General features: G+C 40.4%; 1 protein-coding gene across 1 annotated transcript in view; it reads right to left on the bottom strand.

The window, feature by feature from the left end:
- The window catches only part of ANKH (ANKH inorganic pyrophosphate transport regulator), a 107,916-nt gene that overhangs the window by 34,136 nt on the left and 59,159 nt on the right, over positions 1–14,621 (bottom strand). Inside the window, exons 3-7 of the mRNA XM_032117765.1 lie at positions 9,194–9,312; positions 7,983–8,066; positions 5,377–5,547; positions 4,641–4,775; positions 1,584–1,676 (exon numbers count right to left, since the gene is read on the bottom strand). Of these exons, the coding sequence (XP_031973656.1) occupies positions 1,584–1,676; positions 4,641–4,775; positions 5,377–5,547; positions 7,983–8,066; positions 9,194–9,312 (602 nt within the window). The remainder of the gene's footprint in view (positions 1–1,583; positions 1,677–4,640; positions 4,776–5,376; positions 5,548–7,982; positions 8,067–9,193; positions 9,313–14,621) is intronic.

The following is a 14,621-nucleotide window of genomic DNA, read 5'->3' as shown; positions in this document are numbered from 1 at the left end:
AATGGGAGTTTGCATGCAAACACACTCTTCTGGCTTCTGAAAATCACAATGGACACCTTACAGGGTCCAGAAATAAAAAGTATTTCTATCTGGACTCTTTTGAGAAAGACTTAGCTTAAAGAAACAAAGCTTTTGAAAGGCACAGTGACACAAGGTGATGCATGACTGAGGGAAAGCAATTCTCACAGCAATCTAAAAAAACCCACTGTGGGTTTCAGGTTTGGTATTTATTGTCTGAAAAGTACAGTGAAGGCATTTACACATATGGTTGCCAGGATGAGAGACCCTTTATACTGCTGCTACCTCATTCTGTACATTTTATTACAAATTGCTCTTCAAACATGGAATTAAAATTCCCATTAGTACTTTTCCAGCAGTTAGATAAACTGTATCCATCTGTGCCTTAATCTAGCATCTTCTTCCTCACATTGTTCCACAAGAGCCCTATGAGAAGCCTTTTAACTGAAATAAACAAGTGGACAAATCATGGTCTAATCCTGTCACCACTGCAGTTGTCAGCATATCTTTCACCAGCTAAATGAGACCTGAATTTAGGAGTCTTAATTGCTGTTACTATTGCTTGGTAATAGTGCATTTGATTGTGGCTCGGATCAAGTGAGTTTAGCAGCCCCTGAGTTTCCTGTCCCAAACTATTTTTATCTTGCAGTTCATTGGGTTTGCATCTGCAGTTCCTTTTCAGTAGCATGGCCTCCAAGAAAAGCCTGCATGTGGTATTTTATCTGACAGGTCAATTTAGTTGTACACAGGCGGGTTAGGAGGTTATGACTGATTTGACTTGGTGTTGTTTTTAAATTCTCCTTGGAAATATGGTGGATGATATTAAACAGGGCTTGCTCCAGTTAAATACATTCCAGAGAAAACAAACATATTTCTCAGGAGCATTTGGAATCAGAAAGTTCAGTTACTAATAAATAAAGGGAAGGAGAGGATCTGGCATTTGAATTCTAAAGTCACAGGACAGGACTGTTCTTTGCATAACATATGGACTAGTGAGTACCAGTTATAAATCAGAGCAAAAAAAGAGACTAAACAAAATTAATTTTTGCTCTGTGCTCAGTTACAGGAACAGTCCTTGCATTCTTACATAATTACATGATTTACCAACAAAAATCTTCATAGCCTTGGTCAGCTAAGTCAGTACTACTAAAAGAGTGTGTGTTATCTGTGTTAGTGTCAGTCTATGAAACACCCTTTGCTAAATATATAAAACCAAATTGAGAGTTACCACAAAATCTGGAGCACAGACGTGAGCTTGCTCATTCAGTGATGACACTTTGTGAGAAATCACTTCATTACCTAAGTAGCTACCTCATAGTGAGGACTTCTTTTAATCCTTAAAAATACAGCACCTATCTATTCAAAAGGCAGCTTATTACCTTGTAACACAGAGCTAAGGTTAAAATCATAAATCAGACAACAGCTTGAAGCCACCAAAAGCCAATTAATTTTAATCAGATTTTAAGAAAACCTATCAGTGGAACAACAAACAGAGAGAACTAGGAGGACCACACATGCAAAACCCCACAAGAGGTATTTATGACAGCCCTAACAGGGACACTCACCTTGTCAAAAGCAGGGTATACTGCTCTGATCTCTGTCAGCCAGCCATAGGGCATGTGTCCCACAGGATATGTAGCTGTCAAAATCGCCACTGCCTACGAATAGAGACAGAGAAACATGAACTTCAAATCTGCAAACACAATAATTAAACTTACATAGGGTGCTACTGCCCACCAATATCACTACATTGACCTTGACACAATGCAAAACCAGACAAGAGACTGGAAGCTTTTTCTTTCAGGAAGACTGTCAAAATGGCTGTCATTTAGCCTGGCATTTTAAGCTTATGAATTTTTTCTGTGCCATGAAGTATCCTAAGTCAGCTTGGTCATTTCACCATCGCTCTGATACTCTGAGATAATAGTTAACTTGAGCTGTGGTGCACCCCTCAGCCAGCCCAGCACCTTCCTCCCATATTGCTCCTGAGTTATTTTACCTACAGATACCTGAGCAGCAGAATGGCTTGCAGCTCACAGTAGTTTCGGATCATATTGCATAATTTCAATTAATATACATTTTACTTGGCTATTCATAAGTAAAACAGCTTTAAGTAAGACAGACAGACTACAAATCAGTGGACCTCAGTGGCTAACTGAGTTTGGACACCAATCTGACTGCTTGGGGGCAGGAGGCAGTTACAAGACAAAAAAATCTACCTCTCCCCACTTTGATGCTCATTAATGAACCCCAGACAAAAATAATTCCAGATGAACATTTTTATCATAAGAAACAATTCACTGCCTGAAATTTTAACACTAGGCCCTTTTAAACTCTCACAAGTACAGTCCAAGAGGTTTATCAAAGACATAAGCTCCCCCACATATTAAAGTATGAAAGATTTTGGTGATGTTTCTGACTGCTGAAGAAGAAGTCCCAACACATGTACTTCATGTCTTTCATATAGGAAGAGTGTTTTGGAGCTCTTCCTGTGGCTGCTTGTAAGTCTGCTGTCACTCCAAGTTTTCTAGTCCTCAGAGCTGAAGTATGGATCTGAGAACTGCCTGACTCTCTTAACTCTAGAAATCAAAGTGCTTGGGTGCCTTTTGTCTGTAGGTTCAGATGTGTTACGATTCACCTAAATTCTGATTAATTTTACAATGCAATGGTAGCATTAAGAAAGACCTTTTTTAACTACTGCTGTCTGTGTTTCACGCCTAAACTTTCAATATACATTTTCTTGATTATCTGAGTCCACTTTCCCATTATAGATATAACTGGTCTCTTTGCTTGGTTAAAAGATCTGCAGCAAGCTAATTTGTTCCCTGTGCTGTTTTAAAAGAGTGGGGAATGTAGTGATATCCACACAGAGGAAGAGAGTAGCATAGATCCTTCCCTGCTAATAATAGCTTTAATAATGTTTAATGTACCTTGAAAAAGTAATTGGTTCAAATAAAACAAATTGGAATTTTAAGATAGTACCCCTTTTAATTGCACACCCTCCCATTATTGTATTTTCAGCAGAATTTCCATCTGTATGAAACCTAACTAGGTTAAATCAAGTAAGGAATATAAAAGATATTTTGCTTATTTTAATCATGAAGTCCAAAAGGACTGCAATGACACAGTACCTGTTAAAGGAAAAAGTATTTCACTACCACATTTTGTATGTTTGTATGTGAAGTATTGAAGGTTTTAGCAGAGATTTTTTTTCCAGTATTTTTCCTCAATTGGTATGATTCCAACATATATGCATGAAAACTTTCCTAAATGTCTAGCACCTGTATTTGACAGGTAAAAAAGGCCCCTATGAAAGCCAGCACCACAGAGGAAGCCAAATCACCATAACTGTGTTGGCAGTCCAAAAAAAAGCAGTGGGAGCTGGACAGTGCAAGTGGAACTGTGGTCCTCATGAACATGTTACAGCCTAGTCCTTCACAGGGACTCCCTGCCCACACTGAAAGCTGCTGCTCTTACTGAATAGGAGACCTGTAAAACTCCTGTGGAGACTGATGCTCCAGACACTGATGTTATCTGTATTGCCAGCACCTCCCTTTTCAGAGGCAATTATTTCAGAAATCAGAGAAAGTTGGAATGTGACCATTACTGTTAATGTAAACCTGCCAGCAAATCACCAGCTGTGACATTTGCAGTCATACTAGTAGCAACAAAATGGAATGGGCTAGCCATGAAATGTGATGCATCTGAAATCAAAAGTCACCAAGAAATGCAAAACTGGTCTTTGCTAACCTCTGGCTCCCCTTGTATGGAGACCACGGTCAACACATAGACTGATGCCTGAATCACACATGTAAAAGTGTTACATTTCCTAAGTTCTCTTTTCACAGCTGTTTATTCACAGTCTCTGGCACCTCCTGAGTGAGTGAAATACACAGTATCACGTATGACAAATTAGCAGCAGTTCTTTGAGTTTTTCTTTTCATTTAGTATCTTACAGCTTTGCTTATCCTGTAAGTACATGCATCTAGGCATCCTCGCATGAAACTGGCAGCAGAAGTCCCCCAGATTTCTTAACAGAATGGGTCAGCTCGTGATGAGCATTGGTGAAGGCTCTGCATTACAATCAGAAATCTGTCTCCCAACAGCTGTAGGAGACTTACTGGAGTAATCTGAAATTCCTCAAGAGAAACGGTACATTTCCTATCCCAACCAGGAGACAGATTTTTTTTTTTATATATGCTTTTCTATGTCTCTACAGTGTTTTGTATGATGCACTACTGCTAACAGTAGTTTCACAGTTTGCACAGCCATAAGTTACACATGACAGGAAAGAGTAGAACATGGGACTACTGATGACTGTTCTCAAATCTCTGGGATCTGAATGCTCCAGATTATATGTACCTATGTGTAGAGCATGAAAATCTGGGATGCAAGCAGTGTTCAGTGAAAAAGTTCTACTAGTCTTGTTGAGGGTGAGGTCCCGCTAGACCAGGAAGAAGAGCTCATGGTGAGAGTCCAAGCAATCCTCTCTTCAAGCATAAAAAGAGCACTAAACAGAAATATACTTAAGACAATTTTTTCTTGTCAGCTTGGCCGAGAAGAGAGGCACAAAGGTAACACCATGTATCATTTGCAGTAATGGAGAGCACTGACTTTCTTACCTCTGTGGCTGCAGAACTGCCACCCAGGTCCCGGGAGACAAAAAGGTTGACAATGGGCCTACTTATTCGCTGAGTTGCCAAAATTAATGCCAAAGGCCACCAGAAGCTCAGCATTTTCCTTATTGTAGCTTCTCCCTGCAACACAGGGTAAAAAAATGAAGTCTGTTTGGAAAAAAAAAAACCATGCAGCACAGGACCACAAGCATGGAGAAAGGTATTCTGCTTTTCCCACCCATTGTCAGTTTGGTACATTCATTTCAAGAATTTTCAATGTGAGCAGCCTAAAATATTTTCAGTCATGTTAGCAATACTGATTCTAAAGAAGATGTGTCATGGATCTCGATAAATAATGCATAAGGTATCTATCTGCATAATTTGTTCTGACTACCAGACAAAGCTACATGAAAAACAATATGACATTTGAAGAAAAGGAGAAATTTTGATATCTTCTTTCATATGAACTAATATGAACTAAGGTGTTCACTTAGTTCATGCTGTGCTGTCTTACAGCTCAGTACAGAGGTCCTCAGTAGACACACCCATACCATGGGAGGCATTGTCTCACATGTGCTGTTGCTGGAATAATTTCTACCATGCCTCTTTAAGTGAAAATGTTTTTTCCTGCAGGACAGAGAGAAGGCCCTTCATGCACAGTGGTTTAATGCAGTATTATAACACAAAAAACCCCCACGTTCAAAATTATTGAGTTTGAAAAAACACAAATATGAAGACATACCCCCATTTCAGGCCCACTTCTGTCAGGAATAACATCATGTATGTTCCTGTAGTATCCGAGGCAGAGTGTGGTACATCGCACAAGTGCTCCCATGTATAAGGACAAGATTGGGATCAAGAGAGGCTCCCTGCACTCCAAGTGACTGTGAAGCAAAATGGCTACAAAAACAACCTGCAGAGCAACCAAACAGATGATTAACAATTTGTCTGTGAGTTTCTCCAGGGCCAACACATATCCTGTCTGATTCCTACTAAGTCCATCTGAAACAACAACTTGCATGGCTCCAGCATCTATCTGACTTCAAGCCTAGAAACTTTAGCCAGGACCCCCCAGTATTTGTCATACCCACGAGAAGAACAAGAGTTAAATTCGTACTCTGTGAAATGGGACTTGAAGGTTGGGCAGGCGTCAGACTAGAACCCATAAATAGGAGAAGGCTGGCATGAAAGACTGGCAAGGTCTGGCAGCAAGCACGTGGCTGAGTGTCACTCTTCCCAGGAGAATGTGCTATTCTGATACACACTGAGGCTGGAGACATGCTTCTAGGGTCAGTTTCCAAGCCCTACTGTTTTTTTTTTTTTTTTGGCAGGGGGACGGTAATGGCAATTAAAAACCCAGATGTTTTAAAGTATTCACTTCAACATTTAGGAGCAGGAAGTCTTCTGTCAACCTAATTTTCAACTTTTTCAAGTGAAATTTCACTATTTCATTATTTGCTCTTCAGCTGAGTGCCACATTAATGTAAATTAAATGGAAACTTTTGGGCTAATGAACAGCTCATAATTCAGCCTCTTAACACTAAATGCTCAATCCATAAAATGTAAAGGAATTGATTATTATGATATTACTCTTTTTGTTAAGTACACAGCGCATCACATGCCTGTTAAATTCCAAATGACTCTGGATGGAGGGCACAACTGGAAAGCCAACTGTGCTTGGTGCTGTGAAGAGCAGACCCAAGAAAACCCTGCCAGGACATGCTGGCATTCAAGTGAGTTACAACAAATACAATACACATTGTTCAGGTGCAGGTTCTCTCCTTCATTGCTAGAGCTGTAGAAGTAGTTAAGAAAAACCACGCTCTGCAAATGTTCCTTAGGCAGGCCACAGTGCTTATGAAGGTTTGCAAAACTCCTCTTTTGAAACCTACAAAAACATTGCTTTTCAGTAAACAGAAGTGATGTCAATCACAACGAGTGTGCACATGAAGCTATCCAAGGAAAACTGGCTACTGCCTGTGCCCCTATTCCCCGTGTAGAGCACAGATGTAGTTGTAGAGTTCTGGGGTATGACAGCCACAACTTTTTGTGCTCTGGATTTGCTCTTGCTCTGTGTAGTATTCTGGTGAGAGAAGGTGACAGGTGTCTTATTCTTCAAAACCCTGGCACCCCACTCACCATGTGCTGTGGAAAGGGCACGGCCAAAAATAAGAATTTGTTTCTGTATTTAGCTGCGCATGACCCGGCGTGCACCCAGGGTCACGAAACTTTGCAGGTCACATCAGAACACGAGCAGACCCTGAGGATTTAGGTAATTTACAGTAATTGGTATTATCTCTGGGGATTTAGTGCAGTACTGTAGTGGGGCAGACCTGACAAATACAGAGTAGCAACTGACTGAATGGGTCAACCTGGTTTATGGTTTCCTTATGTTTAGTGGCAGGAAAATGCTATGGAAAATTGATCTGAGTGCCACTGACTTCATATTTCCTTTGATGTTATACTGCTTTATTCTCTTTCTTATCCAGTCATTACACCATTCAGCTGGTAAGGAGGCAGTAAGTACAGCAACTGTTTACGGGTGCTGGGACTCTTAATTTCCTAATATTTTTATATGTTTTCAAAAGAGGGCTGTATATTGGTTATTAAATGCTACAACACTGGCCATCATCAGTGTGTATGAATGTCGTTTTTTCAGTGTGCCTAATACAAAGCAACAGGACAGTTAACACCTCCCTTTTGAAAGTTCAAAAAATATTTGGTCTTCTCTGCATCACCCAGGGGAGACCCCTTCTGGTGCACTTCTCAGGCTTCACCTTTTGGAACAGTAACAAGTACTCAGAAGGTGGCTTACACTGCATTTCCCAGGATTAGACACCATGTGCAAAACTGACAGGTCAGCTGGAGAATCAAGCCTTCACTTCCAACTCAGGATTTCACTGGAACTGTGCAAAGTGCTGGGGAGAATGCACAGAGAGAGAAAGATCTCTTTCAAAGCACTCTCTCAGCCTCAGGATTGGTAGCAGCCAGTAGTCTCTTTGCCTGACCTTTCTTTTTCCTAAATGTACACATATCTATACAAAACTTGTTTCTCAGCCATTATGAAACAGGGCTGTGGAAGTGCTTGAGGACATGACCATAGCGAAACAGTTCTGGGAACTGACTTGATCCAGTCAAGTGAGACTGTTCTAAACCACAACTGTCAGCAAATAGCCTTCACACGATGAAGAAACAGTCAGAGGGCAGCACACAAGATTACTTCCTCTGGTGTCTTGCTCATGGAAGAGGGAGAAGGCACAGAGATTCCCTGTACAAGAGAGTTCCTGTTTAGGAAACCATCTGGTCCCTAACACAATGGCAAAAGTGACTTCTATGAGGAGATTTTACCTGAGCTATGACATCTGAGATGGAGGCACATCCCACCAGGAAACTGTACTTGTGTTTCAGCAGAATCCCAGCATGGGTCCATGCCTGAAAAAAGCCAGAGAAAAGTTTGGAAAGTGATTATGATATTGTGAATGATTTCAGGTCCAAGAATGCTGTTTTCTGGTTGTTATATTGTACACAATCAACCCACAAAGCTCTTTTCTACCAGCAGTACCTGGTGTCAACCTGGGCAAACATTAAGCCATTAATGCAGAGAAAGCACTGTTGCATTGAGTTTCTCATTGCTAGGCTGGCAGGGAGAACTGGAATAAATTTACAGACTGTATAGAAATTTCTGAGCACATCTTGTAAGAAATAAGCCCTTTGTAAATCAGATGGTGCATAGGATGAATTATCATAATAAATAATCTAATAAATTATCATAATAAAATAATCTAATAATCATTCACTAGCTAGATGCAGCTCTGAAGTGTAATATTCATTGGCCCACTGAGTTATACCGAGTCCTGTCTGGAAAAGAAAACTTAATGATCCAACGTTTTTATCGTACACAACTGTAAAGTGACTGTTTCAAGCAGCAAAAGTGGTGAGAAGGTGGCGGAGGCATTGCCATGAGAAGGTTATCCTTTGGCAGTTTTACACAGAGGTAAAGGTGTTAAAGAGAGTTGCCACATTTTCATCTTGTGTAGGCCACAAGCAGTGAGAATCTGGGAAGCAGCAGCTCACCCCATGTGTGGCTCTCTCGCCCAAGCATTTGAGATATACTGGACTTAGCTGTGCTTACGAAAACTGATGGTAAGAATCATCTTTTCGACAAATTTGCTTTGAGAAAATATTGAGTTTATTCCTTGTGATCTGGGAATACATGGCAAATCCAAATCTTTCACTACAAATCAGAAAGAGGTCACATACAGACAACCAGTGCAGCTCATCACAAGATGACCAGTGCTTTCCAACATGCACATACTGTGACTCTAACAAGGCAGCTGAGGTTTTGGACATCTGTCATGATCTCTGGATGTTTAAAGTCCTCCCAAATGCTTTCTCCATGTAGCAGGAGATGAGCCTACGTGTATCCAGAGTTAGTGCTTGCAAAGGACACATCTTACTTCTGCATACTTCAGTTTCCCATCAGGTAACAAAGTTTGTGAATTAGGGTCACAAAAACCATAACATTGACATCAAATTTCAGTTCTGAATCAGGCACTCACCATGGCATCCATAAAAGGGAAGGCAGCAAGATAAAGGAAGGCCCTCCGAGTTTTACTTCCCACTGATTCATCCACATGGTGCAGCTTATTAATAATGTAATACCCCAGATCACTATATGCTGTGGAGAAACAAGAATAAGAATGAAAAACAAAGGTTACATATGGACTCTTGGGTGAGGTATTCAGAAGTACCTGAAAGACTGTGATGCCTTGGAGTTCAGACACACATCCATTTAGCAAACAGCTGCAAGGGCTTCGGATATTGCAGCCTTACCAGCTGCTGTTTACAACTAAGAAGTGCTCTCATGGTTCTTTTTAAAGTAACCTTTGGCAGAGGAATGATAACAAATGGCTGGATTGGGAGATGGGTATAGTAAGTGCCACATCTGTTTGCTAAATGAACACACTGGTACTCCAGAAAATCTACTGCTCCTTCATTAAATCAAGGCTCTTTGTTAGAAAAGCTGTTTTCACCAGGTATTGTGTACTTCATGGGATGTAGTGCCTTATAAATGCTGAAACCATCTATTATCACTGCATTCTCATGACATTACCTGTAAACCGGCCCAAAGCTGCAAAAGGATACTGTGATTTGTGATGGCATGCAACAAATCACACTCATTATGCCTCTCCCTTACTCTGCCTAATGACTACCTCTGCCAGGACCTGTCAGGACACGGTGTGCTTTGCTGTGCAGTCCCTAGGCAGCCTTGACCTGCCTTAGTTTCCTTATCTAGAGCCAGCACCTCAGGAGCCACAAGTCAGAAAAGGGCACCTCTGGAAATCAGGGTGTTCCCACTTCTGATCGCCAGTATGTTACTTCACTGTCTTGTTTCAACCCAAGGCAACTTTTAGTGTTGGAAAACACTCTCTTTCCAGGTCTCTCTTCCCAAAGCGTTGGGTTGAAGACAGCACAGACGTGGGGAGTCACCACATAGCTCTCTACAGAACTGCTTACAGTTCTGTTAGTATCCATGTTATCCGGCTGGTTTAAGAACCCCGGAGTCCTCCCAATAACCAGGAATAACAAAGGCTGTGACTGGAGTCTGAACTATGGAGACAAATATAATATGCAGAGTTAAATAATCAAAAACAGTTTTAACCTTTTATAAACTATGTTCTAGACCTGCACATCATTACTTGATTTCCTCTATACACTTGCAATAGCTGTTAAAAGAATGATTAGGCTGTAAGGCCGATCTCCCAAGGCAAGTAATAGCACAATTATTTGTCCCTGGGGAGCCTTACTTCAGTTCTCTCCTACTTGTGTATTTTCTAAGTCAACTATCTCAAATGTGAACATCTATCTAATTTTCCACTTACAACAACTCTATTATCTTTGTACACATCTTCATATAGGGTATTTCAGGACAGAGGTCCTCTTCATGCATGCAGGTCTCATAACTGGATTGACAAATGCTAACATTAGTCATCAAATTCAACCTTCTTAGCCTAAAACTGTCTCTCGTAACTCATAAACAGTATTTGGAAACAAGTAAAGAGGAGTTTAAGTTATCATTGTTTTGTGATGGCTTAGAGATACAGCAGCTAAATGATTAACAGAACTGAAAAGACTATTTGAGTCCAAACAAGATAGTGTAAACAAGATAGTAAAATAAAAGCAGGTGGTATGACAGCACTGTGAACAAGCATGAGCCTCATTCCAGATAACCAGGACTGCCCAAACATGCTAAAAATGTTAAAAACTCCCCCTTTCCCTATGCTGGTCCCTATCTATATGTCTTTCACCTGAACTGTGTTAGACTCACAGTCTCCAAATTCACTCAATAAATCCCAAGTTGCTTAGCCATCTTACTGAGGCACTCCCAGCCTTGTTTCCTTTTGAACAGGGTTGGGGAAGAATTTTAAAGCAGGACTCCAACCTTTCTTCAGTTTAGAGAAGGCAGTTTCGTCCCTTAACTCTTCAGGTGCTTGTTGCAGTTCAGTGAAACATTAGGTACATCCTCTTTATAGTTTTGCATGAATAGCCATGTGCCAATCTTCACTCAGTGTTTTGAAAACTCTCTGCTATGAAGGGATTTTTGCATGCTAAGTTCCTGTGGAAAGCTGCTTTTATGGCAGGGCACTACATGGATGTTTCTGAATCAACTTATTTCAGTGAAGGAGAGAAGTCTGGAAGCTCTGTGAGGCAAGCCACTTGTGAAGGTTGGATTCGTTGAGCTTTCTTTAGGTTCCATTGAGTGTGCTTTACACTTTTGCACAAAAACTTAAAAACTGCTGCAGGCAGCACGCCACCTTATCCTGCACGTAGGGACTGAGAATCATAGTCCAGGTGCTGAGGATCCTGCTCCTGGGAAGGGGCCACCTCCAGCAGCACAGTGCTAGAAGCACAGAACACTACACACGTCACTCTTCCCTGCTCTCCCTGCCCTTCACCTGCTTTAAATGAGACTTTAAAGTGTTTAGAATGTGAGTAATAAGTAACTTTTTTGCCTCTAAAGGCCAGTGAGGTTTTATTTTTTTTTATTTTTTTTTTTACTTAAAGTTTACTATCAGAGAAAAACTCAGAGAATCTGAGGGAGAGAAGCTGAACTACTCTCACTTCTAAGAAAAGGGTCGTAGTTTATTGGCAGGGCACTCTCAAGGGACTTATACCATTACAACCCATAGCACCAAATTTTTAAGATTTTTAGGGATATCAGCACTGAGCTCTGTAAGCTTCAGAGATTTTTTTTCTCCCACCATCAAAAAAAAGTTTAACTGCACTTTTTAATGTGGTTTTGGTCTTAAATTCATAATGGTTAAACTTAAAACTTTATTTTCAAAATAGTCAACTATTTCACATGTCAGTGAAAGCACACAATCGCTTTTGCTGATATCCATTAATGTTTCCAGCCTCACAAAGAAGGACTCAGCAAGCTGAGATTCACTGACAAACATACAGGCATGTGCCACTGAGCTGTGAATCAAGCAATTGCTGATGCAATTAGAACTTAACCTTGGCCAACCTTACAAACTTATTATGACGAATGGTACAAAATTAATAACACAAACAACAGAGCCAGAGACTATTACACGAATCTAAAGCAGATGGCACTTCCCACTTCTTGCATCATTTCAACTAAAACAGAGAAGTCCAAGTCCAAGACAAGCTGCCTGTTTGCTCTCCTCTAATACCTCATTTGTTTTGCTGTGTCTTAGGATCAGTTTTGCTACAGAAGTTAAGCAGGAATTCTTGCTTTTGATTTTTCCAGTTGAGTTTTAAGACCCAGAAGGTCAAGAAATGACACTGAAAACTGTACACCTAATTGGATCTCCTGGTCCCTACACCAATTTCTCTATCAAGCCAATTACTACCACACAAACTTCAGACATTCTTAAAACAACACACTCCTGATGATGCCAGCAGTCTCAGACAAATAGCTGTACTGTAGTTATTTGGAGCTGACTGCTACTGAGCATGTCATACTTAAATCATAAAGGAAAAACTCTCAGAGGAAGTGATGCTGTTTACTTCCAGACATGGAGCTACATATGTCAAAATGAGCTTTACCAGAAAAAAAAAACCAAACCAAAAACCCAAAAAAAACCAAAGCATGATTTTGGGTTAAAGTGTGGTCTTTCTAGACACATTCCATTTACATACTTTACTGCCAGTTTTAAAAGTTAACTTGGAGACTTGAGACGTAACAAATCTATTCTGCTGCTTGTCAGAGTGATGGTTCACATGGCCAAAACTGATGCTGATCAGAGTTTCTCAGTCACAGAATATTCTGAGTTGAAACAGACACACAAGGACCATCAAGTCCAACTCTTAAGTGAATGGCCTGTACAGGGATCAAACCCACAACCTTGGTGTTATTAGAACCATGCTTAATGCACTGAGATGATTTGTTCAGCTAAGTGATTTGGGAAGATAGGAAAATACAAATGTGAAAAAATAATAGCAAATCTTCATTTGGAGGTGCCACAGGGTATATAAATTTCTTTACGTCTTTGGTTAGCCTGAATTTAAAACAAAAGAGAAAGCCTCTGGTTTCGCCTTGTGAAAGCTCAGATGACCAGAGTGTTGAAGGCTGTGTGATATTTTTAATTTGCTTATAGCAATACATGAATTTAAAAAAACCAAAACAGCTTAGGAGCATCTCAATGCAGACTGATTACTGCAATCGTGTTTTTCTGTGCTCAGCTCTAGTTCCAAAATTGCATTAGTTGATTTTCCCAAATCTATCAATGAATTTTGGTATCTGAAATATCTTCATATAAGCCAACATTTCACAAGTCTCAAAATTAGCCTGTTTTAACTGAAATCCAATCACTGCTATCCAAAAATGCTTTGGTCAGGAGGTTCCTTCCTTTGTCCTGAGTACCTTGATGAGAAGAAACTGCCCCTGTTGTGGGAAAAGGGTCGGGGCAGCCAGGGAAGCATGTCACTGCTTTAGCAATGACCATGTGAAGATGCTGCAGAAGGACAAATTTTTAATGAATAAAATTTTATTTTTATTTGGGGGGGGAGGAAGAAAGCAGCAAGCCTGAATTATATTCTGATTTCTGTTCCTGTGCTGTCAGTTTTTTCCACGGCAAAATGTTTAGTATACTCCAGTCCAGTGGTCTTGTCAGAATAAGACTGGCTAAAAAAAAATAATACCTCAGCTTGTCATAACCCACTCTGTAACTCCCAGTCTCTGGAAAATTCCAGTAGTGTTACACTGGAATTGGCGGGATTACACCTATGTGTCACCTCTTATGGAGACTTTCAATGTACATGCAGTGATCATGCATGTGGGAAGTTCAAAAGTATCAGTGGAGTCGCTAGGAACTGCTGAAGTTTTCCCCTGTGCAATCCACGGCCCACGTGCAGCAGCCTGACAGGAATAAATGGGCACGAAACAAATCACTCACATGTCCTGTGCCTCCAATCTGCTACAGACTGCTGAAGGTAACCTACACTGAAGTTTACCGGTTACTAAAGCTCCAACCTTTTTCTCCTGGTGATGACAATGACCCATCATGTCATTTTTAACCAGGTGTAGTAAAAAGTAAAGAGGATCTTTTCTCAAAGTAACTGCTGCCTTATCATTTCCAGAACTACTGGGAGCTGTTCAACAGGAAATAAACTTTCTCAGTATACTATTTCTCAGTAAACTAGTGAAAAGTTGAACAAAGCTGTTCATTGCCAAATAAAATGTGCATGCCCTTCATAACACTGATGTTAAAAGGACTCGTTTAGTATGGAGGGCTTACCAGCAACACTAAGAAATGCATTATGTTAGCATAATGTTATATAAATTACTTTTCTCCTCTGTCAAGCTGGCAATTTAGTAACATGTCAAAAATATGCACAGACAGGCTTAGCATCTTGAATCCCTTTTCTTACAGCCACCAAAAAGCCAATCTCTGAAATAACAAGGCACTTTAGACCCTGTCTCCATAGTGAACTTCCCACCAAGAAACTAACTGGTGGCAG

Source organism: Corvus moneduloides, chromosome 1, assembly GCF_009650955.1.
Source record: "Corvus moneduloides isolate bCorMon1 chromosome 1, bCorMon1.pri, whole genome shotgun sequence".
NCBI lineage: Eukaryota > Metazoa > Chordata > Aves > Passeriformes > Corvidae > Corvus > Corvus moneduloides.
Note: the sequence above shows the minus strand (reverse complement) of the source record. Positions and strands in the feature narration are given on the sequence as shown.